This window comes from Haliaeetus albicilla, chromosome 10, assembly GCF_947461875.1.
Source record: "Haliaeetus albicilla chromosome 10, bHalAlb1.1, whole genome shotgun sequence".
Taxonomy (NCBI): Eukaryota; Metazoa; Chordata; class Aves; order Accipitriformes; family Accipitridae; genus Haliaeetus; species Haliaeetus albicilla.
Window position 1 is genome coordinate 31,419,211 of NC_091492.1, and position 25,678 is coordinate 31,444,888.

General features: G+C 40.2%; 2 protein-coding genes across 15 annotated transcripts in view; both read right to left on the bottom strand.

The window, feature by feature from the left end:
• Positions 1 to 5,671, bottom strand: part of PITPNM2 (phosphatidylinositol transfer protein membrane associated 2) — a 142,536-nt gene extending 136,865 nt beyond the window's left edge. For 5 of the 9 annotated variants that reach the window (XM_069794801.1, XM_069794800.1, XM_069794802.1 and 2 more), the window contains exon 1: positions 4,989 to 5,408. The gene's annotated coding sequence lies outside the window, so the exon portion shown is untranslated. Of the gene's footprint in view, positions 1 to 4,988; positions 5,409 to 5,653 lie in introns of those variants that run through there. The other 4 variants (XM_069794805.1, XM_069794804.1, XM_069794798.1 and 1 more) reach the window with 3 other exon arrangements.
• Positions 5,672 to 7,573: 1,902 nt separating this feature from the next.
• The window catches only part of MPHOSPH9 (M-phase phosphoprotein 9), a 32,184-nt gene continuing 14,079 nt past the window's right edge, over positions 7,574 to 25,678 (bottom strand). For 5 of the 6 annotated variants that reach the window (XM_069794810.1, XM_069794811.1, XM_069794813.1 and 2 more), the window contains 17 exons: positions 25,262 to 25,368; positions 24,714 to 24,839; positions 23,461 to 23,897; positions 22,338 to 22,496; positions 21,143 to 21,230; positions 20,127 to 20,342; positions 19,210 to 19,257; positions 18,776 to 18,840; positions 16,872 to 16,973; positions 15,167 to 15,304; positions 14,291 to 14,466; positions 13,352 to 13,516; positions 12,905 to 13,025; positions 11,990 to 12,093; positions 10,947 to 11,158; positions 10,334 to 10,402; positions 7,574 to 9,062 (listed from right to left, as the gene is read on the bottom strand). In XM_069794810.1, the coding sequence (XP_069650911.1) occupies positions 8,961 to 9,062; positions 10,334 to 10,402; positions 10,947 to 11,158; positions 11,990 to 12,093; positions 12,905 to 13,025; positions 13,352 to 13,516; positions 14,291 to 14,466; positions 15,167 to 15,304; positions 16,872 to 16,973; positions 18,776 to 18,840; positions 19,210 to 19,257; positions 20,127 to 20,342; positions 21,143 to 21,230; positions 22,338 to 22,496; positions 23,461 to 23,897; positions 24,714 to 24,839; positions 25,262 to 25,368 (2,435 nt within the window). In that variant the 3' untranslated portion in view covers positions 7,574 to 8,960. The remainder of the gene's footprint in view (positions 9,063 to 10,333; positions 10,403 to 10,946; positions 11,159 to 11,989; positions 12,094 to 12,904; positions 13,026 to 13,351; positions 13,517 to 14,290; positions 14,467 to 15,166; positions 15,305 to 16,871; positions 16,974 to 18,775; positions 18,841 to 19,209; positions 19,258 to 20,126; positions 20,343 to 21,142; positions 21,231 to 22,337; positions 22,497 to 23,460; positions 23,898 to 24,713; positions 24,840 to 25,261; positions 25,369 to 25,678) is intronic. The other variant, XM_069794812.1, reaches the window with a different exon arrangement.

A 25,678-nucleotide genomic window follows, 5' to 3' on the forward strand; every position in this document is an offset into this window, starting at 1 on the left:
AGAGGACGCAGGAGCAATGACCCCGACACCTTCACTCCTGAACTTGAGAGCACCCTGCCAGGGCTGACAGCTTTGCTGTAGCTTTCCACACCATTCATTGACCTGGGCTGCCTTAACCACCAAACCCAAGGTAACTGTACGCTCATTACCATCCCTTGCATATGGAAGCCCACACGCTGGAGACGCTGTCTTCCCTCTCAGTAAGAGGCACTAAATTTCCCCTCCTGGATGGTCTTTCATCGCAAAGCCAGCACCTTCTTGCTGGGGTCTCCGCAGATGCGCCCAAGCTCTCCAGGGCAGGTTTTAGCCCCGCGCTTATTAGATTTCTTCCTGCTCTTTCATGGCAAATCATGCAGCTCCCTGCACCCACAGAGGCTCAATAACTATTTATCTCCACTTGCCTAAGCAACCTCTTATTTCTCCTCCCCTCTGAAGCTTGACTCTGTGTCAAACTTACTCAGGAAGGGTTGCAGGAGCAGGAAGCAGCTCTGTCTCCAGATACTGCCATCTCTCAGGAGGGGCCACTGGATCCCCACAGCCACCCTTCAAAAAGAAAGACACCTTTTTCCCTACTGGTTTTGAAGTTCCGCAGTGTGAGCAGTGTGATTTACTGAAGCATTTTGTTGTGAGCTTCTAGGGATATTTTTATTTTTTTATTAAAAAAACCCCACCATCGAAACAGTCACACCAGCAAAACCCCTTGCCTATAGAAAATGCACAAGTATGACTTCAGGAGCTCTGCGTATTGACTTGGCATCACACTGATTAAAACTCCTGAAGTGATAGGATCTGAGCTGGCCCAATGCTAAATTGTTTTGTTCTTCTTACATTAAGAACATCTAAATATCATTACTTTGTTAATTTAAAATTTTGTAGGACTCCTGGCATGGACACCATGATTAGAGAAGCCACATTCCCTCTCAGTTCATGGGTGAGTTCAGACAGACTCCTCTGCCCCAGTACAATGTTGTGGCATTTGGATTTCCTCCAACACCCAGGAGACAAAGTTAAAAATAAAGTGTTTTATTTATTCCCTCCCCCCACATTAATTACTCCATTTCAATTCACACTGAATACTACAGAACATTTTTGTTTACAAGATGCTTTCAGGCTCAAAATTAAATTTAGACATATCTTACTAATTTGGGGAGCTAAACAGAAATATTAATTGCATCATACCCTATGTCAGCCAGCTTTAAAATTAAATTAGAAGGCATCTTCACCATTTAGAGGAATTGGCTATTAAGAAAACCATGGGTTTTAGATGCTGGTTTTCCCTTCTAAGAAAATAAAGAGAAGAAAGACGTTGATGTCTGTTCCTCTCCTTGAAATGAGGCATGTGTCTCAAATAAGAGGAAGCCTAAAAGAAAAACATCATGTGAAAAAAAACATTTCTCAATGGATTATGCTGGTCCTAGAACAGGACATTACCGTGAATATGCATGAATGGCAAGAGTCAAACTACACTCAGGAGTAAGCATCAGCTTTCACTTGCCATTTTCTGAAGCCTTCCAGTCAGCCTGCCAAGACAGCAACTGAATGACAAGATTTTTATTTGAATGCAGGGGGGGAGATTAATGCTGTTTTGGACTTATAAGAGGAACCTTCTTTAAATTAACTTGCTTGAAGGATGTGCTGCTCCTCTATTTGGCCAACTCACAGAAGCAGTAACAAATTGAATAAAAAGAGACTATTTATTTAAATTCAAAACCCCTTAGCACCACTGTCAGTTGTAAGTTTTGAGAATTTCTATTTAAAAAAAAAAAAAAAATCAGGACAAGGTCTTTCCAAACTGGTCGCTGTCAACTAAAACGAGAAGTTAGATAAAACTCCCACATGCCAGATGGTAAATCACAATAAACGCTCGGGCTGTTAGATGCACAACAAGCGACAAAGACATTGATACACACCATCAGAAGCAAACCCAAAATAGAAAGGATATTTTAATAAGTTATAATTTGGGGGAAAAGATCCTTGTTAAGCTCATCAGAATCAAAAGTCATACATTGAGGGCTGCTTACTTGCCTCAACACCTCAGGTAAGCATGAAGAACAACTAACAATTTTTAGCAGTTACATTAGGCTAAGGGCTACTGTCAGCAAGAGCCCTGGAGTTCACTATTTAGACATCACTTAAGATCCTTTCTGCCAAGTTACTTAAAAAAATATTGTTAAAGGATACCAGGGAATTGTTTACTCAAACCATTACTGTTTCCCAAACACAGATGCAAGAAAAAGTTATATTAAGAAGATAAACAGCTGCTACTGTATGCTGTTTAAATGGTAACAAAAGCATCTAAGGGCCATAAAGGGAATAGTAAGGGAATTAAAAAGCATTTTTATGCATGAAGATGGCTAACATCCGTACATTCATTAAAGTGGTATCAACCATGCTTTTAATTAAAAGTTAGTGACAGAAACTTAAATATGATTGATGAAACCTAGCAGCCTACCAGAAGTCTGCTCTATCAAAAGCAAGAACAACAAGCTGCATTTCCAGCCCTTGCTTGCTCATTTCTCTTTCCCTCTCAGCTGCCACAATCACAACACATTGCAAGGACAACAAAGCAGCATTCCTGTGAAAAACAGCAAGCCAGGACAAGTCTGCAACCATGCTTTCATGCTTGGCCATTCTTTATTCTGTATATCCCAAGGAGGCGTTTCAATAACCAAGCAGCCCGGGGCCAAGACAACGAGCTGGTTACCTGTCAGTATAAGCAGCTGTACAGCGATCTATCAACCATCACAGGCATAAGGTCTGCTAAATGCTGGGAAAAGCCAGGAAAAAGGCTGCCCTACAAACAGCAGTCTCCTATTCAACAGTGGAAAAAATCACTCAGAAGCCAGCGCTGAACTCTGTAACGCAGTCTTCTTGTGTTACTCGGGAGCACAACGCAGTCATGACAAAAATAAACTACACGATAAAAATACAGCACGAGCAAAAAGATGTGGGCTCAGAGAGGGAATTAGTATGCAATAGGAGGATAAGGAGTCCTATAGGCCATAGATATTTCAACAGGCAATCAAACCACCTCCTATTTAAGTCCTGATGTCTGCGAAGACTAATCTATTACTGTTGCTCTGTTGAACCACTGTCATGTACAGAGCTGAGCACATGAAGATTATGTCTTCAAAGACTGAAGACGTTTTTTTAGCATGCTATTACCCACTTAGCTGCTTCCAGACACACAGAGCACATAGAAGATGGAAGCTCTCACTTCAGAGCAGGTACTCACACAGGAAGAAACTTTTTTTTTTTTTGCTTAAATACACAGTTTAAATAAACTTTGCCTCTATCATAGCATTTTAACATAAAATGTGACAGGACTGAATTGGGTGGCTGACCGAACAGCGCACTACTCTGAAGGGTTCCCCGTTCCTGGCTCTGTAAGGATGCTCCAGCCTCAGGTTGAGCACCTCAGTGCGCTCCTCTGTGCTTCCACTTCTTCAGTGGAGTGAGAGGGGTTGGCGAGGAAGTGAAGGGCGTGCTTTAACCCTCCCGCAGCTGCACAAAAAGCTAAAGTTGTTCATGCTGTAGCCTGCTGCCGTGGGACAGCAGCATACTCCAGAATGGAGCCCACAGTTGTTTGGGAGCACCAGGCAGGGGCTCTTCCGTCAAGTGACAGGGAGGCCCGGAGAAAGGACCACCAGGCTCAGCAGAGAGGATCCCCTCTCGTAACTCATTATCCAGCTAAGGAACGGGCATTCTGCTCTTTCTAAAGGGAAAAATCTCTTCCTCCTGCCCTCCCGAGGGGCGGCACTGGCTCAGGAGAAAGGCCAGTTTCCAGTCAGCCACCCAGCAGTTCAGTGACCACAGGGGGGTGGGTCTCAAGCCCCAAAAGCCCACAAGGTTCTTCCTCAGCTGTAGTTAGTCAAAGGCGTTTCTTCTGTGAGGCTGCTGCAGGTCTCACCCCTCTTCTCCTACCACAGGCAGGGAGGCCGTCCCCGGGCAGCGCCTTTGCCCCCTCCTCACAGCCAGGCCTTGTCCGAGGGGCCAGTGGGCCACCACCTTCCCCACCGCATGACAAGACTCCATCCGGTGCCTCTGCCAAAGCTGAATTCGTTGAAATTCAAGCCGGAGAGATGCAGTAACCGAGGCAGGAGGACGAGGAGGGCTGTGGCCAGGACGAAGGCGCTCCCATGGGCAGGGTCCGCTTTGGCCTCACACGTATGGCACTTGAAGGCTGCCGGCACGGTTCCCCGACATCCGGCACGGCTTCCTGCACGTCCAGCCACGACCTACCGAAAACGTTCCCTCTGCCATTACGAAATGCCCGGTGCAGAGGGTGCCCGTCCCCGGCTGTCAAACACCGACACTCAAACCACGACCGAGGGCAGAGGAGAAAGGTGCCTGCTGCCTACGACCCGCCAGCGCAGAGAGAAAGGAATAACGGGATGGGGGGGGGGGGGGGGGGGAGTCTGAGGGGTGTAACACGACCAAACCTCATTAGTACACCAGCGGGGTACGTTAGGGCAAGGCTACGAGCCCTTCGTTATTTTGTGTGCAGTAACTAGGAGCTGAGGCAGCGCGCTGCTATGGCCGCACCGCCCGGAGACCCCGCGGCGCAGCAGACCTGTCCCTCCCTGTCATTTACTCCTCTATTCGGGAAACTTTTACCGCCGACGCATCCCGCTGGCCGCGGGCGGGGACGTAGACGGCCCGACCCCGCTCAGGCCGCGGGAGCGCCCGGAGGTACCGGCCGGCCACCCGCCGGCGCCACGGCCCGCAGGGGCCGTTCCTCCTCCCCCGCCGCCCGCCGAGCCGCCCGCCGAGCCGCCCCGGCCCCTCGGGGGAGGAGGCTGAAGCCGCCCCGCGGGCTCGGCCTTCCCCCCCTCACCCTGCCCTCGGGCCCGCCGCGGCTCCCGCCCCCGCTGAGGCACGGCCGGGCCGGCCCGGGGGACCGCCAGGTACCGGGGGCCGCCGGGGGCCGCCAGGTGCCGGGGCCGGCCCACCACCCCCACCCCCCCGCGCGTTCCCCCACCACGCACCGGCTGCTCCCGGGCGCAGCGGCCGCGGCTCCCGCTGCTGCTCCCGCTGCTGCTCCCGCTGCTGCTGCTGCCGCCGCCGCCGCGGCTCGGCGGCTGCCGCTGCCTACGAGTCGCTGCCTGCCGACATGCCCGCGCTCCGCTGGCATAATCCCCGGCGAGGGTGGGCCGGGCGCAAGGCAGCTCCTCACCCGCCGGCTCTGCCGCGGCGCGGGGACGGCGGAGGCGGGGGGAGGCGAGGCGGGCGGGCCGCCGCAGCTCCGCGCTGCGGGGGAGGGCGGGAGGAGGGCGGAGGGAGGGGGGGAAGAAAGCGGGAAAGGCAAAGAGCCCCGGCACCGGCGCTACCCCTGCTGCCCTGCCGCGGCGGCCGCCGGCCGGACGGCTTTATTCCCCCGCCCGCGCCGTGCCCACCGCCGCGGGGAGCCGCCACTTCCTTCCCCGCGCCGGGCCGGCGCTGCCGCACGGCGGGCGGGACGGGGGCGCCGCCTGCCGGCCGCGGCGGAAAACGTAGCTCGGCGCCGGTGACCGCCGCCCGCGGGCCGCCCCGCTCTGCCCCGCCGGGGGCGAAGCCGCGGCGGCCCCCGGGGCGCGTTCGGCAGCGGGCTGGGGGCCTCTCCCCGGCCCCGGGGCGGGCGGGGGGCGCTGCGGCTCGCCGCCGGCGCTCTTACCGCCTTCCTCCAGCCGCTGCCCGGCGCTGGGTTCCCTCCCCGGCTTGGTCCGTTAACAGGGCGCCCGCGGGAAGGGTGGGTAACTAACGGTTCGGTTGGGGGAGCCGAACTTCCACGGTGGTGGGTGAAGCCCCAGCCCAGCCGCTGCTCTAACCCAGCCCCTGGCACCGGACTTTTTGCAGACTGGAGCAGCGCTGGTTACTCCTCTAACTTTAATCTCTGCAAAGACTGGAAAAAAAATCACAAAAGGTTTAGCAATCATTTTATTCAGAAACCTCAGGAAAAAAAACAGCAACAAAATCTGCTGTACCATTTTAAACATCCATCCGTTTCCTGTGGTGGATTTTTTTTTTTTTTTTTTAAGGATGCATCACTTCTGTTCCACTCTGCAAATGCAAAACACTACCAGCAACCAGCCCCTTGTTAAGTCCTGGATAATTCCAAACTCACCAGCTGCAAGAGAGCTGCACAGCTGATGCTTCAAGCTCTTAGCCTTCATCCTCAAGGGCTCCCCTGCAGCTCACCAAGACCTGCTCCCATTTCTGCTCTTTCTCGGGGAAGTTATGCCCATGCTCCGGGGCCAGAGCTAGCCTGCCTCCTAAACGAGTTTGTTTTGTAAACACTAACTCCATTGCCACTGTAAGTTCTGGTCCACATTATAGCTCTTTTTACAGACTAAGTTCCCAGTGTAAGGCAGATTATACCTAAAGCTATCAATGGTACAAAGAGACACTTTGGGTTTTTTTTTAATTTGCTTTTTAGAGATGTGGACAAACGGAAATTTTATTTTCCAAAGGTTAAATCTCAGAGCTGAAGGAGTTGTAATGTTTTTTATCATAGAGAAAACTATGCATGGGAGTGTCTCACAAGGGCAGTCTGAGACAGATCAAAGCCTGGGGCTCCAGGTACAACCTAGTAGATCTGGAAAGGCGATAAAGGCCTACATAGCTGAGAGGTGTCAGGTGGAAGAAGGCAAGAGGAAGATGATTAAAGTCCTCCTCAGAGGAAGCATAAGCTTCTGGTTCTCTGGAAGTCCTTATTTGTCCCCAAATACAGAACCAGGCAATTTGCTCGTGTTAAGGTGAAGAATTTTAAAAGGGATTTAAAAAAAAAAAAAAAAAAGAAAAGAAAAAAGAAAAAAGTGTCCAGCAAAGTGCACAGCAAACACGCGGTTCACGTGCCCCACTTTTTGATGCTTCGGGTCCGATTTTCAGAAGCACTGAGCATTCAGGCCTCCCACTGATTTAATCTGGAACTGCAGATTCTCAACCCCTCTGAAGAATGAGGCCGAAGGCACCATACTGAACAGGTCACCTGAAGCCAGGCATTTATTTGAAAAGGTTGTCCTAGAAGTTTACTAAGAGCAACACTTACTTTCCCCTCCCTGCCCCGCCCCCCCCCCCGCTTCAGTGTTATAATAGAACAGAAATAGCCTAAAGAGCTCCAACAGATGGAGGAGGACTTTTGATTAAAAAATAAATCCTGACGCACAATTCAGTTTTCTGGATGTAATAAAAAAAAGAGTACATGAATATGAATAGCACTGGAAAGAATAGAGTGGAGATAAAGGGAGGTTATAAGGAAAGGCAGTGAAATAGCTGAACTGATTTACCTACTTGTTTCTAATCTCTGTCAGGAAAATTCTGTTTGTTTTTGCTGTAGTGCTGATGAAAGAAAACAAGACCATTAGTCGACTCCTGAAATTTTCCTGTGATGGATTCCCTGGAAAAATCCTGCTGGCTGAATGATACTTTTGAAGAATACTTTTAAATTGTACCTGTTAATAACTTAAAATGGTGGGAAAACTTCTTCAGCTCAATAGTAGTGCTGCACAGGGAAGTCAAAATTCTTTTTTCTTCCCTCAACCCCTTCTAAGTAAAAATTAGAAGTAAGAATATGGAATACCATCAGAACTGTACATCTATTCGTGTAGCCAGGAAATATATTTGAGCAAGTTATCTCCAAACATCCAGGCCCAATTTCTACATTTTGGAGTAAAGGGGAAAATTAGTAACAAACATCCTTGACTTCTCCCCCAAATCTGATCTTGTATTAAAAGAACCCACAGGGCAGAAGTGGCTGAAAAAAATACAATTTTTCAAAAAGACTGTGCATAGGTAGGACAGTTCTTCATCAAATATCTTAAAACACAGCACTCTAAAATTAGAATCAGACCTTCACAAGCTTCCTTTATGACAGCTATTCTGGCCTTATAATCACATCATTGGTGGCTAAACATCTTGAACAAGGACAGAATTTGAAACACAATATGATTAAAACCTACATTAACGCTGATGTAATATCCCAGAACCTATTATTGTTCTTGGGCAGGAGGAAAGAATCTAATTAAACATTTATTTAATATTAAAATACAAATTAAAATATCAATGTTGGACAGTAATTCAGCAATATGCCAACTAGCAAATATGTATTTTTCACCAAGAAAAATGCATGTATATTCACAAATACAGCTTGGATTTGATTTGGTAATGTACATGATCAGAACACTGGCATGGCACACAACCCAGCCTGGCATATTAAAACAGTAACTTTGATTAAGTAGTTACAGTCCTGGAGCGTCAGCTGGAGTTGAGTTGCTCACTGGGAGACAGGATGGCTGCTGTCAGTCTCGTGAATCCTGGTACTCGTGGTATCAAACCACTACTCACTGCGACTGTTGGGAGACATCAAATAATTTAGAGCAATATTTTTCTAACACAGCCAGCAGCAACCAAACTAGCAAAACACATACCGATCTGCAGCCAGCCAGCCATAGTGAAAGTATTACTCACAGCTTTGTCACAATGAAAAATATCCATGTTATAAGGTTTAAATTACAAGGATTTACCATATAACAGTAGTTAGCTTTAACACAAGTAATTCATGTTGCTTTTTGTATTAAAGTTCAAAATTTCCTATTGGCTAATATTTACATCATACCATAAATACTTATAAAATGGTGAGGAAAACAAAGTGCAAAAGGATAACACTATCATTTTCCGAAAACAAGCTGCCTTTTAGTTTCTTATTCTTATTATAAATTGAATATCACTATTTAAAAATAATTAATATTTCTAAAAATATTACAATACAGGATAAACATTGATTTCTCAAGTGTAACAAAAATATGTTTAAAATATAGGTGGCTGTTTGAAGTACAAAATATTGCTGTTTGTAAAGGGTAACATGGTTGTAAAACTACTATTGAGGGTTTATAAAAATACAAAACAATTTGCATTTACTGAGTGCATAATTACATATTAGTGCAAAAAAAAAAAAAAGCATATTTGCATTCAAGACAGAATTGTCAAATATTTGCAGAGGTACGTAAAACATGAAATCTTTTCAGAGTCATGCGTATTGACCCCAAATCTCTATTAATCCTTTCCAAGCGATCTTCCAGGGCTTCCTAAAGAAACAGTTAAAGAAAATTAAATAAAAGAAAAGAAAGGAAAAGAAAAAAAAAAAAAAGATGATTTAATAACACACAACAAAATCCAATGATCCTTCTAAAATGAAGAAACTACTATTATTCCTATACTGAACTGGTATTATTTTTGATGCATTACTAGCATTCAGTTAGCACCCAAAAACTAGAGCCAGACCTACAAACTTTTCATATTATTTTTATGTATGTGTGTGTATTTGTGGGTTGTTAGCTTTTTTAAAATCTATTTCAGGTATTTTGGTTTTTTCCATGTGACTTGGGAAACTGCATGAGATACACTTGACAAGAATTAGGACAGGCTGATAATTAGGGAGACACATTTAGGAAACAGCTGACTACTGTAGTGAGTGGCAGTATTGATTCACTGGAATGCACTTGTACTTTCAAATTGATAACAAGCCCTGGGATTACAATTTAGGAAATGCTGAAGTTGTAGGCCTCACAGAGACCTCTAAAACACAACTTTGAGACACTTGTTTTTATTAAGAGTCTGCAGAGCGTTCTGAAGAAAAAAGCACTCTCCTGTATTCCACCTACACTACTTATTTTTGCCTTATTTTCTTCTTCGTACTTTCAAGTAGACAAAATCCAACCAAAGAAAAACTAAACTCTGCACTTTCTTCTCCAGCACAACATCCTCTCTATAGCTTCAGGGATCTATTTCACAGTCACTGCATTTTCTTAATGTATTGCCCTTAACTACCTCTCAGTGTTATCACAAGAACAGACTATTCTTGCAGTCATTCAGAAAAATGCATCCCATGTACAAAAATAGAAGATATAAAAGTCTTACGCAGAATATACACTATGTAGTATATAAATGTATACACGCACATACTTTTTCTTTATATGCGTATATACACACACTCACACAAAACAAAAGTTGTCAGATTGTGGCTGGGGGAATCAAGTGTTTGCAGGGCTAATTGTTCTTTTCTGAATCACTTGCATACAAATGATCCAGACTTACACCTTTTACACAGCAGGTCAGAGTGTGTTTATAATTAACTTGCAGTAAATTCCTTATTATCTTCTAAGGCAGTAATGTCTAGAGAATAGAGAAGAATCCTTCACACAGATTGAAAATTCAGCCAAATTCAGGAACAATTCTCAGTAGTATAGAAAAATTCCCATAGTAATCATCCTTACTATATAGCGGAACTTTACACTATATAGTCTCAAGTTGTGGAAGAGCAACTTAAGAGAACAATCATATGTAGAAGCTTTGTCACCTGATTTAATCTTGCTTGCAAGGTCATTCTTCCACCAGAACAAGGTATTCGACTCAATGCAGCCTCAATCTAATAACAGAAAATACTTCAGCTGTAAATTATAGTTTCAAGAGCCAATATAAGCCTTCCCAGCTCATCTTACAAAAAGAGAGGTGAGGTGTATAGATTACAAATACATGTCCAGTCTTGTTCTTAAACACTAACTTATGTTACCATAATACTGTGCCATACAAAACTGATACAAAAGTTAACATTCATAAGCAGACCCTCTCAAGGATCATTCTGAAGCGAGCACTCTTCATTGCCAGAATAAGCTTCCTTGTTTGAAAGGCTGATTTAAAGCATTGTCCATTAAGGAAGAAAGGAAATTCACTCCAACCCTTGCATTCACACTGTGTTTATGTTAAAGTGACTCTCCTTTAATGAAGTTAGGGACAGAAAAGGACTGGAGTATGGGAAGTAGAGCAGGGAATGATAATGGCACATTCCTAGGGTAACACTAGAAATTGTGCATGAATTTCAGCCACGTATTGCATAGGAATACAGCTACATCCCTCACCTCTCATACAACAATTATGTTTTGTCACAACTTGAAAATAAAAATAATCTTTGCCTGTTGCTTTTCTTGAGTCAGCTCATCAAAAAGCCTCTCTGTTTCAGCCAGAGTCTTAATCCTTGCTGCGTATTTGAAGTCTCCTTCACAAGATGATAGCACTGGCTCGTATTTTTGTGCTACACCCCTCTCGTCCCAAGCTGTCGCTTTCTTCATTCCAGTACTGACAGATTCAGCACACGAGCTGTGTCTGACACCTGAATGCTGCCTTCCTATCAACGAAATAAGGGTCTTTTTATTTGTTTTGTAATTGCCTGTGAAATTACTACATAGGACAGAAAAAGAAACTAATACCAAGAAAAGCAGTGTGATGAAGGTATATAAGCTGAGGATAGTGATGAGCGAAGCCTCTTTAGCTTGCCTTAAACAAAGCTCCCAGAAGAATGCAAAACATTTGTATGGGTCATCTTTCAAGTGATCTTTATAACACAGCATATTTTTTGGTTAGCAAACAGATTACTGTACTGTGCTAATTAGGAATTATTTTTACTGGTACAACATTACTAAATATCACCAAGTAGACTAGCTGTCATGAAAACACTAGTCTAAATAAATGCATTAATAAAAAGCAAAAGCAGAACATTGTGACAAGAATTACAAAAGTGAGAAAAGATTTGGTTCAATCAATCATTTAAAAAATCTGAAACAACTGGCTTTATTATAGTTACTCTTTGCTATCTGTAATGCAATGTTTAGCAACAGAATTTTATTAGTATGACTGAGTATGTACATCTTAATATAGACCCTACTAAGATATACATTGTACAGCTGAGTTAAGCATAGGAAAACATATTGCCTTTCTTTCTCAATTTAATTATTTTTGTTGTTCCATTGTGTTTATGCACACACACATATACATAAAAATAAAATACTGTAAGAATGGTATTTCTCTGTCTACAGGAATAAGACAAGAGTCAGAGGATTTTTAAAAGTTGGACTTCACAGAGTAAAATGTCAGCTTTCTATTTAAGCAGCTGTTACCAATGTAGAAGAAATTATGGTAAAGAAATAAAGAACAGTGTTCCCCCGCTTTGACAGATTACCTTCTACATCATCTAATGAGAGAAACTGGAGTCTTTTTCTTGGATTATTGTGCTGTAAAGTAGATGTTGGACCAGTTTCCATGTCATCTAGAAGTATATCAAATCTACAGAGCAGGAAGCACATAATTACTTGCTAGAAATCATGTATCAAGCAATACAATATTCTCTACTTTTTCACCTTTTGTTTAAATAAACAATTTTTTTATAAAACAATTTCTATCTCACAGGCATTGCAAGTCTTCTGATTACTGCTCATAGTACCATACCCCAATGTACTCCTATTTGCACACACCAAAATACCTCATTCATGTGACTGACTTACTTTCAGCAGGCCAAGCTATCACTCCCAAACACACTGAGCTCCCATGTTGTCATCCTCAAGAACCATCAAAGTGGTGCTAGACACTTCCTCTTCCTCATGCACGTGTCCTACACTTTGATCTCGCAGGTAAGTATGTTCTCAAACTCTACAAGCCTTGCCAAGCAAAGATCTCTATAGAAACCATAGTATCTAGTACAGTTAGCAGAAAGTTAAGTTTATGTATTTTTTAACATGCTTTTAGGTGCCATGACAGGTAGGTAGATACTACTTTCAACTTTTATTTACATCTCTTGATAAGCTGCACATTGATCTGGACTTACTCCACAGAACACTTCTTCTATAACTTCGTTACTGATCAGTGTTGTGTCAACAGTAAACCCAACATCTCATCTTGGTGAATGCTAAAGACGGGAAATCATTCTAGATTTTTCTTGCCAGATTTTAAAAAGTAAAACGTGCTTTATATTCAGAAATCTTCATATGGCTCATTTTCTAGGACTTTCAGTGAACAAGAAACAGCAGCATTAAGCCTGCATAAACATACTGCTGCTATAATAATGATCAGAACACAATTGTATTCACAAGACCCATACCTTGTCACTGTGTTTTCATTTTTGCTAAGCAAATGGCTAAAACCAGGAGAGAGGTTTTCTTTTGGAGATCGTTTTGGGCTGTATGTCACAGACACTGGTGCCAACATTATCTCTCTTCTTGCTGCAAAAGACAAAGTAAGTTTAACTGCTAAAACTTCTCCCAACGCAGTATCTCCCACTCATGATCAGATGCTTGCATCTTAAAAGAATGCTTTTCAAAGCTGTCTACATGTTTCTTTAAATTAGATGAACAGTGCATCACATCATAGAAAAAATGAAAATAAACTTAGAACTCTCATGTTTTCTATGATTATAGACAAGCTTTTTTTTCAGACTGTTCGAATAATGCAGAAATCCTACCTTTGTTTTTCTTTCTTCTAGAGCAGTCTTTCATTATTTGCTTCTACTTTTTGAGTAACATGAACCAAACTTCAGAAAAGCACTTACTTGGAGTATTCGATTTTCTGTTTGAAGGAGGAAGGGACGACGACCTCTGGCCAGAAGGGGAGCTATACCGTTTCAGTCTGTGTTGGTCTTTACCTTTCTCTGGGGATTGGTTAGCAACTAAAGAAGTTTCAACAAACCCAACAGTTTGACGTCGATTTGATGTTTCTAATTAAAAGGAAAAAGTTATTATGTTAATCAATCTTTTTCAATACAAGAACTCACAAATATTCTCCTGTACTCAGCTTTTACTGTACAAAGACTGCACTTAGTCTGCCTCACATCAACATAATTGTGCTGTTTTGCTCAAGTCTCGCTTCCTGCTCATCATATTCATGAAGCAGATAGTTTGACTCATGAAAATGGATGCTTTGCAGTGCATGTAGGAGAAATGATGCTAAATAACACTGATTTAATAAAGAAACAGTGGAAAGCAGGACAAAAGCATCTTTGGGGAAAGAGGGTTGGAGTACCTACCTGAACCAAGAATACAAGCATTTAAGAAAGACTCAATGTTTTCTAATTACAAGGCTTCCAAAATCAGTGTTGTTAGAACAGCTCAGTGCAGTCCTACAGTACACATGCCAGCTTTCTTAAAACCACGCTGATACACCACGAGAACAAAGCTAAACTGGATGTACAGCCAGCCAGAGCTTTGTTAGGACTCCATTAACTGTTTATAAATACTGAGATATTCTTAGAAAAAGGGCACTAACTACACTCTAGCTTAATACCTCACAGCTACCTTTGCATTCCCTCTATGAAACTTAGCTGTTTCATTTTGAATTTTCTCAGGAAAACTCCAGAAGTTTGCATGCTAAAACTGTTTTTTTATCCCATCATGCAAGCCTGATGGACTTTAATGCTGAGAATAACAAAACCAAAAGACATGCAAAGAAAAGCCAGTAAAGACAAGTTCAGGAATATAAAAATAAAAGTTACTAGTTGATGTGTCTTCTTTTTCTGTCTGTGTACCCCAATCTTTAAATGCTTTTCCTTCTTCAAGTTCTTTAAAGGCTTTTATAATTGGTGCTTCTGACATCTCATTTTCTTTCTTGTCTACTGTGTTTGTTGAAGAGTCTTCTTGTGAGGAGTCTTTTTCAGGAGGAGAATGGTGCCTTAAAGAATGTGAGGCGGTGGAGGGAAAAAAAAGATCAAGTTTTTTTTACTTTATTTCATATATCCAAATACTAGCTGAATAAACAAAAACCTGGAGGAATTTAGTTTGAGATTTACAGTCATCAAACCAAGAATTTTAAGGGTGCTTTTTAATTTCAGCCAAGAACCTCAGACGATTGTGCTACAGCCAATTCAGGAATCTGAAGTTGAACAGTGTGAGTTAAATTTGGTGACTTGACAAGTTCTTAGAACTAAATACATCCTGACAGCGGCTTTAGACACTTCTGAGTAAGAACGCAAACTACTAAATTACACCCTAAATTACACCTGAAGCTTCACACTGGTGAAAAGCTGCAGCCAACCGCTACAGCTCGCATCCAATACAACAGAGCACACTGTGTCCAAACTCAACTGGACAGAAACATGGAGAGCGTAAAGACAGTGGTGCAAGATACAGTTGAACCTTTCTGATATTTCAAGAAAGGTATTGAAGGCTGCTGCTGCTTGCTTCTTAGAAGGTTAGTGAAGCAAGAAAGCTATTTGTTTTTAAGGAATTGTATAGCATCTACAACACTGAGAAATTTTTTTAGACCTCTATTTTACAAGTACAAAAACCTAAAAATATGAATCTAGTCAATTCTGGATAAAACTGTTCTTAGAACTTTACATCATAGTGGAGACTGAAGGAAACGAACTCACCTAGAAGGAATACAGGTTTCTTCTAATCGGTTATCTTTGGGGCCTTCCTGGACTTCCAAAGGCTGGCCAGTGAAGATTGAATACTCCGCTCCTGGTATCAACCACTTTCGCCTGCTGACGTCAGGAGTTGCCAACTTGCTGCGGGAACAAAAAACTTCAAAATTATGAAAGACTTTGGATTTTTTTTTTTTTTTAATTTAAGGAAAAAATTAAGAAAATCCAGCTATTTATTCTAGTTAAACAGAAACAGTAACAAATATAAAATAAACTTGTAAATACTGTGGAAAAATAACCGCTTTTTAAAACATGTTTGTAAAGTAAAAATAAAATATTAAGAAAAAAAATCATATGTTGAGGTTTCAGTCTAAATTACACAATATGCTCAGAATGCAGAACTCCACAAAGATCTTCTTACAATTTAATCCTGCTTACTCAGACCAAGGTTTGGGTAACAAATAGTTCTCAAGTAATTAAACAAAAACAATTTGTTGTAGATTATTCCAACAGTTCAGAGCATCTGACCCCAGCTTTCCTTTTTACACCACTTATTAGAAAAATAAAAAATAAAAACCAAAAAACCCAAACAAGAAAAAGCCACTGTTCATGAACTGAGAGTGATAAATAGCATCAATGAGTATATTATTATCATGAAATATCAAAAGAAAGGTGTGATTTTTATCCACAGGAAAGTAGAAGGTAATTAGGAAAAAGAGTTCTTGTTTACACAAGCTATGAACCGTAACTACTATTCTGTAAATCTATCCTGCTGTGCATTCAATTGGAATGAAGCTTTCTTCGAGCCTTTGAGATCAGTTAGGGGCAGATTAACTTCCAAATCCATACTGGCTTTTAGATCCTCCTCCCTGATGAACACAGTCTACCATGTTCAGGTCTTCCTTTTTTTCTGTTCATTGTTGAGGCATCTTGTTCATAAATATTAAAATAGCTCTAAACAGAAATCTGTCCCTGTAATATATTAATACATAAATTTCTTGCATCTTCATAATCATCAAAAATCAGGTTCCCCCCAAAATACTACTGTTCGATATATACAAGTGGACATCCACAAAACACATTACATTATCATTCTGTGCTTCACAGCATCAGTTCTGAACTGGGAGAGACACTGAAGAAGCCATAACTAAGTAATAAAAAACAAAGGGGGCAAAGCTTTTCAGGTCTTTAAAACATTTAAAAAAAAAAAAAAACCAAACCAGAACACAGGCCAACTTTAATTTCCTTAACATAAATTCACATTCAAACTAGAGTATGCATTCTAATTGAACTTCCCCTCTACTCTCAGGATACCTGTACAAACTATATTTAGAAACATAAAAAGTAGTAATCAACCTTTCAAATCAATGACAAAGACACAATGAAAACCTGCAATGTCTAACTGGACTATTAGATTTTATTCCCAAGATCTTTGTTGAGTATGGGAATCCCAATTCAGCTGCGCAGTTGAGACCTATCAAACACTCATTTGGGAAGACTAGAGACAGTCTGCCCAGTCACACATCTATTATCCACAGTATTTATTTGTTTTTAATAATTTCTTGGCATGTGAAGTCTCTGGATCACGTCACGTGTTTAATCCAGTTTAGCCTACAGACTGACATCATCTTGATCCATTTTTAGCCAAAACACATTAAAAAGTATTCTAAAACACATGACCTGTTTTCACATTGTTGGAACATTCACTTACTTGGCACAAGAGGTTCTTAAATGACTTTCGGTAATATGGCGAAGTTTCAGCATATTTTCATGTTCTACCTGCTTGAGCTGAGCTTCAAGTTTTGAAATTGTCCTAATGTGGAAGTAGCAAAGATGCGTTATAAAATTATTTAAATGACATAAAAGATACATCATATTTCTTAGAGTTTACTCATTTTTATTCAGATATCCTGGGTGAAGCAGAACAAGAGCAACTACTACATTTTTATCTATCTATCTAAATACATATATAAATATGTATTTGAATACCAAGTTAAATAAGTTAGGTAACCTAGCTAGAGAGATAGGACCAGGAGATGTTGCTGTGGATCAAAGCATTCACCTCAGAGGTGCTGGGGAAAACAAACCAAGAACATTTTTCGTCCTTGACATGATGTACTTGTACAAAGGTCTCCCTGACTCTGGATTTAATGAGTGGCTCCATCTCCTGTGTGTCACTCGGGTAACTCCACCAATCTGCTGCTCAGGCTCTTCACATGATTTTCCTCTCTCCCACATATTGCAGTCCACACCTTCAGTGAACTAGCCCTCGACAATGCAACACAATCTTAGGCATTCCCCACTTGAAGAAGAGAAATACAGGTTTTTGGAGTAGGATATAAAAATCTCCTTTTCCACTACAGTTTCCCCAGTCTGGAATGGTCCCTCGCTAGCAGCGCTAAGAATCAGGCAGGAAAAAAAAGAAGCACCAATAGAAATACTTCACTGAACTATCTTCACACTATCTTCATTTCCTCAACAGTTCCAATAAAAATTGAAGGCAGAGTGGGTTTGGCTTCCTTCTATTCCTTTCTTAAATTCTTCCTATTCATTATTTCTATTTTTCTTCTTGAAAAATCAGGGGATCTGAGCAGCAAAGGAATGCACTGTGACATCTCCCAAGCATCGTATTTGCTATTTTTCTGGGTTTGGCTGAAGACTATGCACAGGTTAATGCTTGGTGGCAATGACATTTGGAATTAATTTTGATGTGAAACTTGTAGCCACATTTCTAGAAGAATCATCAAAAACGATGCATTAAAAAAACCAAAACTTCTTAACAGTCTGGGTTTCAGCTGCTCATATAAAAACATAAAGGGAAATTATGACAGCATATACCCACAAAAGAAGCTCAAACAGAGATGAATGACGTGAAGCACCACCTTATTACAGTCCTACAATGTCTGCCCTAGAGCCCTCTCAGATGTTCTCTCCCCCCACCTCTATAGACTTCCCTGAGCAAGTGCGCTGTTTAACACCCTTGACAAGGAATGGCTGAGAAATCGCAGACTAGAGGATATGTTTGTATCTGTAAAGCCCTTGATGGTCACATACATCTTGCCTAGGGCCTACCCAGAAAGCATAAAAACTCAATGGACTTCTGTTCTCCCAGCCAAAAAATAGATCCAGGTAGCACAAGGGACATCCACAGGAGGTATTATTCCTGCTCTATACATGGAACAGCTTTCTGTCCTTTATTCATGCCTAGGAGCCATAAACTTGAACAGCAAACTCCTGTCAACATCCTTGCTCCTGAAAACCAGAACAGAGACTGGTTAGCTGAAGCTAAAGACAGCTCCTGAGAGGAAAACTGTAGCAGTAAAAAGCTTGAGCAGTGGACTGGCTGGGCTAGCTGAGTGACAACCATCAGAAAGAAAGCTATTAATTACATCCCACTGGAAGACATTGTGATTGAGGAAGTAGAAAAAAAACACATATCCTAAAATAACAAGATTTTTACAGTGTGTACAAAGTAACATAAAGCAACATGAAATGCTTCATTTAGATGCAATTAAACTTGCAAGATCTACAGCCTTCATAACCTAGGAGTAAATGCTTAGGCCATGGCCTGTATTTCATATTGTTGAAATAATAATAAGACAGTTTCACATTTACCTTTTCAAATCAGAAATCTGCGTGTTTGCATCAAGCAATTTGTTTTCAGTTGTATTTAATGTATCCTACAAGTACACAAGGAAAGAAGTAAAAAGCTTAGAAACTACAGAAGTGTATTAAAAGAAAAAACGAGTAAGTCTACAACAGTCTTGAAAACAATACATTAAATACACCTCCCTATAGGAAAAGGAAGTCCATTAAATTTCTTTGGCTTTGACTTTGCAGTATTTTTGCTGTCTGTGACTGGAAAATAATACATTCCAAACACCCTCCTTTTCCCTCCAGGGTTCTGAAGATGTAGTAAGAAGCTATCAGTTAAAATAACTATGGATCTTTCTGTTTGATCTTTTTCAAAATACTTAATTCAGTTAATTCTATGGCACATTATCACATATTTTGCATGTTTGTTTTTTAATTAACTAGCGTGTACTTACCTTCACTCTTTCATGTTCTTTTCCAAGGGACTCGTATTCTCCTAAAAGCTAAAACAAAACAAAACAGAACAGAACACAGAAACCCACACTGAGACCATATACAATTAACAGTTTTGTTGACCGCTGTAAAATCATCTAATTGCTTGTCTAACATATGCAGAAGCACTACAGGGGATACAGTATATACTTTAATAGTATTTGTTAAGTTTTAGTGTCTTCTAATTGGAACAAAAAGTTATAGACAAGACAAAACAGAGCTACTTATACAATGGACTTCTATTTTTCAAATTATTTATCTCTAAAGAAACTGAAGGAGACTAATGAACCAGTAAAAGTCCTCACTGACTTTAAAGCTGACTTTGTATTTTGAAATTTTAATTGTAAAAAAGGAGTTAAAGCATGAAGTAGCTTTTCCAGCTAATACCCATTTTGCCAGTCCAGTTAAATGTTCATAAAGCTATTACTGAAGAATCAGAGGAATACTTTCTTTGATTCAGCCTAAATACACAATTAACAGTTTTAGCAAGTTGTGATGGCTTATGACAAATTCAGTCCATCCCCACTAAGCTTGAGAGGAAAAAATAACTTTCTAAAATAACTTTCTGGAATACCTCCAAAAATAAAATTAACTAATAGCACGTAGAGTAATACAATACCTGAGACAGACTATGACAACTGTTATCACATCAAGTAGACACTTGCTGCCTTAAATAATTGTTTTTAAATATCTATTAGGTCCATAGTATCACCTAACACCTAGCCTACTAAGTAGTCAGCTAAATAATTTCTGTTCTCTTAGTTGTGCATTAAGACTTTACAATGGTAAACTTTTGAGTAGTTTTCCAAAACACCCAGGACTTGCTGTGTTCCCAACGTGCTGTGCAACTGTAAACACCATTGCCCATTTTCTTACTTACATTTTGAAACATTTTGTTTTCTTCCTTTAGCCTTGTGTTTTTATTATCAGATAACTTATAAGCCTTTTCAAACGCTTCCTCTAGATCTTTAAGCCTCGATTTTAGTCGACTGATAGTGTTATCCTTCTCTTTATTATTTGTGCGCATTTCTTCAATACGTTCTTGCAAAACTTTGGAAGTATTACTGACTGCATAAAAGCGTTCTCTCCAATCTGCCTGTAGGAGAAAAAACATTCATTATAATGCTTACTTAGCAGATTTTTTATTTCAGTACAAAGCATAATCTAAAATCATCTAAATAGAAAACAAGGGTACATCTGCACATGAACTAAACAAAATTTTTTTTCATTTCTGTGATGTATAAAGAATGAAAATGGAGACTAAAAACCCAAAAGATGTATTTATTTCATAGGACTTAAAATATCTAGAGATTAGGCCTCTAATCCCAGCTGATTGTCTTGCTTCCCAGCATAGAAAAATGTCTAAAAAGGTGGAATGAATTAGTCTCTCCGGGTGTCTAAGTTCCATGACAAAGTGTCCTGTTCTTTGACCAATAAACACAGCTATGCAGTCATAAACAAACTGGTCTGACCTAGCCAGAAAGACTGTATAAATATACTTAACAGAATATTTTTGCCCCAGTGCAGATGAGATTTGCTTTTATCACAGGTCTAATAAGAAATCAAAAAGAAAGTAATTAAAACAAGATAAACTTAAAAACCAAAAAATCTAAAGAGAGACATCATAAACCCATCACAATAGTTCACTCTTAACCTTTGTTTGAACCCTACTAACCTTGAAAGGTTGTTCGTAAGCAAAAGTGATGATGATTTAAGTAGGGAGTCTTAAGAAACTCAGCTAGGAAAGTCACTAGTGTAACATATTGGCTGATGTCATATATTAAGAAGAAGGGTTGAAAATAAAGATATGGAAACACCGATCACCTTGATAATGAACAAGTGCATTCTCTTACCCTTTTAGTTAAAAAGCAACTTGATTTAAGAACAGATACTTACCACTTGCTTTTCTAGCATATTATTCTTATTTTCAAGGGCTTTTATGCGAGCACTTCCTTCATTCAGAGCTGCATCTAATTGGTCACACCTATTTAGAACATACAGATTACAAAAATCTCTTGAAATTTTAAAATATTAAATCTACATTTATAGCCTTCTTTCCTTCCTCAAGCATCCCCACGAATTTTGGTGCCCAGCCTGTGACCTTCTCCCCTAGACCTCAGCCACTGCAGCAAGCACCCAGCATCTCTGCTCCAAAGGGCTGTGGTGCTCTTGGTGGGCAAGCAGCAAACTGGGAACACGTGCAGAGACTCCAGATGGCTCAGTGCATAAGAGCTGCAGAACCAAAAGCAGCTGAGATGCACCAGAACAGAGTTCCACTTCAGCTAATTGATGATGCTGTGTGATAATTAATGACTGAAATCACATCGCAAGCTACTTTAACTCAATAAATGACTGCTCAGAAGTCACTTTTAATAGTTAGAACACACTAGTGCTGGAAGATAAATACAAAAGACTCCCAGCTACCCAGACACTTTTTCAATTATTCTGAAGGACATGAATTTTGTAATGTATTTTAGCTGTCTAAATTTTCAATATGTATTTTGACTGGCAATAAATATATAAAAATCACATAGAACTTCTATATATAGCAAACATCCAAGCTATATCTAATGGAATATACAGGTGAGGCACACAGACTCCAGTACTAATAGCTGGTCAAAGAGCACTGACTGGGAAATTGGCTTTATAAAGCCACCAATGAATTCAAGACTGGTCCTATATCTTGTGTAGTTTTGACATGAAAGGTAAAGAATGATGACGTTCACCAGCACGACAGCCAAGCACTATCTTACAAGATAAATAGTTCCATTACAAATTGCTTAGGACTACCTCTGCCTACCAGCCTTTCTTGAGCAAAACTTATACTGGCTTCAGCAAAAATCAGGTCAAACAAAACCTCTGGTCCAAACATCACACTTGTTGCCTAACAACAATCTTAAACTCATCTTAAACAGTTGCATTAAATAGTGCAAAATTTATATTTAATAGGAAAATATTAGCATCATAGATGCATGAAATCTTCAGAATTGAAGAGTGACATAAACTTTTCAAGATATTCTAAACAAGCATACTCTAAGGTGGAAAGAATATCATGTAACAGAGGAATAGGACAAGGAAGGGCAAACAGTACCTGTCAGCAAGATTTTGATTGATTTTCTTCAAGTCTTCAGATGAAGCAGTTTTATGGCTTGCCTCTAGCTGCTGTTTTAAGCTATGTATCTCAGAATCATAGTAGGCTCGTAGATCAGCTATGTGTCGAGCATGTTTTTCCCTCAAGTTCTGCCTAATCCTATTTTCAAAATTCAGAACAAAAAAAATTTCCTGCTATCCACATGACCATGCATTGCCATATTCATTCACACATAATGAACTCAGCATACAGATCTCGCTTACAGAACTTCGTTGCATTCAAATTAAAGCAAAGAAAGCTTCATCATCTAAGGCAGTGGTGTCAGACACCTAAGGCTTGCATAGAAGTCTTCATATTAATACAAATATTAATAATAATAATATATACAAATACAATACAAAGCTTTACAAAAATCTCTTCTCTCCTTTGCTATGTGCTACAAACTATGCACATAAAATTAAAACAGGAAAACCCAAACACTGAACTATCTTGAAACCAAGACCCCTACATAAGCCCTCACACATGGAATATATGCCATGTCTGCTTGTCCATGTGCAAATCATGAGAGCTTCAATAGGAAAAATAAATATCCCCCATTCACTAAGCACAGTAATTCTGTGCTTCTCACACCATTTCTCTCTAAATAGGAAAACATAATCCCCACAGAACTTTGAACTCTCTGCCTAAATTAACTCCCTCATACAGCCTACGAAGCAAGTATGTATTTTTGTTTTAACATATAAAAAGAAATAACCAAAGCATTAAAGCATCAAAAATTATTCTGCTTTCCAGTTAAGGCTTTGACATCCAAGGAAGACACAGCACAAATATTGTGCCTTAGATTAACCAGTATGGTCTAAAGAAGATAAAATAGTACAGTCTAGAAAGACAATTGTAAGAAGTGGAAAACAACTGTTCTATTTAAACACCATCTGTACTTCAGGGGAGAAAAAAGAATTTAGGAAAAAAGGTGGGGGGAAAAAAAAAAAGTAGCAATGTCCACCTATGTTCTAAGCAAACAAAACTCACATACTTTGTTCATTTTACTGGTATTGTTAAGTTTCACTTCTTTCAAGAAAGTGCCAGCTCTATGACTTTTAAAAAAGAAAAAAAAATTACTTACTTTGACATTATCACAGGATCTTCAACAGATGTCACTGAAAGACTATATTCTGGCAAACTGTTGTCAGCACACTGAGTAATAGAAGACGGAGTTAGAGTCAGTGTTTCTTCCTCCTCAGTGTTGACTAAATTATCATTATTAGCATCCGTATATGCCATTGGAAAGGGACAGCTTGTCTTATTTTCATTTTGGAATGGGTGATTTCTCCAGAGATCCAAATGCACAGCACTGCTGCTGGCAGGATATTTTGGAGAATCATCTAACTGAGACGAATTACTTGTCTGTGAAAAAGTGTCTGTGTCACAATGACTTGAAAATCCGGGCTCCGCCATAGAGTCTGGAGAAAAAGGAGAAGTGTCTTCAGGAATACTGAAAGAACAGCGTCCTGGGTTCTGCTGACCTGGTTTCATATGCAGGGTTGGGTCCAACGTCAAGATCTAGGAAATAAGTTATAATGCTAAAAAAACTGCGATTTAACTTTTGTTCTTGCAAATGGAGTTTAATCTGAAAACATTAGTAATTCATATAATATATTGCAGAAATTATATTGACTATTACTACAATTGTTTGGTAGTGACAAGCAAGATGAAGTTGCCTGTAACAGTCTAGATGATGATACATATTCCCAATGTTTGCAACTTGAGTTTTGAAGTTTCCATTAAGAATAAAAGACATATCTAACATTTGTAGCTGTCTACAAAACCTTTGAAATTTCAGTTATGTAAATAGAAGGACTAGGATGTCTGCTTGTAGGTTGAAACAGTAACTTTGTACAGTTATGAAAATCACTTCATGGATTATATATAAACAAGATAGTCACATAGTAGCCATCATTACTGGATTTTGTACAGGACTGAAAGCTGTATAAAGAAACAGATATGACAAAGAATATTTCCACAACCTGTGCCTCTGCTGTTTCACCAGTGGAATTAACTTGTCCTGTGGGAAGCAGTAAGAAAACCCTGCTTCTGCGACTGCAGTTCCACGTGCGTTTCATCAGCTGCAGCCTCAGCATAAGCAGATTCATCGCTGCGCCATCCTCAAGGTTGTGCGGCAAGGGTGCCTGTTTACCCAGGGTATTCTTAGAGGTTCTTTTCAGCTGGATCCCTTCCCAGTCTGGTTCATCACACGGCTGCACGAATTGCTGTTCCAGCGTAACACTGGAGGTGGCAGCAGGGGCCAATTAATGTGAAACCAGCCTGTAACCGATCACATTTTCAAACCGAGACGTGAAGTAAAGAAATTAATGTTACCTCTGGTGGGTGACTTGACTGGGAAGAAGGCATAAAATTCTGGTCTGGCAGCTGTTTGTTCTCCCTTTGTCTTTTATGATAAATATCCTTCAATGATGATAGCTTCATTTCATCAGCAGAAGACAACTTCAATAGGAAAAATTGCTACATTAGTTTATCTGACACAGTCCTCCATCCCCAACATAGATAAACAAGTTGTGGGGTGGTTTTAGCTAATACATCAGTTCTGAACAGAAGGCGGCTTTATTCAGTGCACCCAATTTAAAATGGGGTCTTTAATGAGGCACATACACCTTTAATATACTAGTTAGTCTCTTTTCATCTCCTATACACACAATTTCTTTTAAATGACAAAAGAAGGTCAATAAATTCCAAGTGACTTTAGCAGAGGTAAATGAATAATGAAGGAACAGAACATGAGAGACTGAGCTAACAAAAGAGGTCTCACAGAAAAGTTAGCTTCTGGAGGACTGATTCTTTCCATTGTAGAAAAAAGCAAAGGTGACAAGCAACTATAAGGCAACTTTTAAAACATGTACAAATTTTACCTCCTCTGGTGATACTTTTGTGGACAAAATATCAGCAAACCCACTTCTGAAATTCTCTGGTAAAGAGTGATACATCTCCTTTTCATCTAATTTCCAGTACGAAAGTCCTGATAAGAAGAAACAGTGAAAGAAAAAAAAAAAATTACAAATGTCAAGCTCACAGCTATAGAATAGGAATCCCAAAATCCATTAGTAAGATGTTACTTTGTCAGCTAACAAGAATGCTGTATTAATTATTTGCATCTATTGCTTAAGAATCTCACTAAAGCATTTGTTACCAGAAGTTACAAAAATCTCAATGCAAAGCACAAGCAACATAATCAGTGTTACATCACATGGCATCAATAACGGAAGCTATACATCAGTGAAAACATACAGATTTACTCTTTGGTGTTCAAGGAACAAATTCTCATTTAC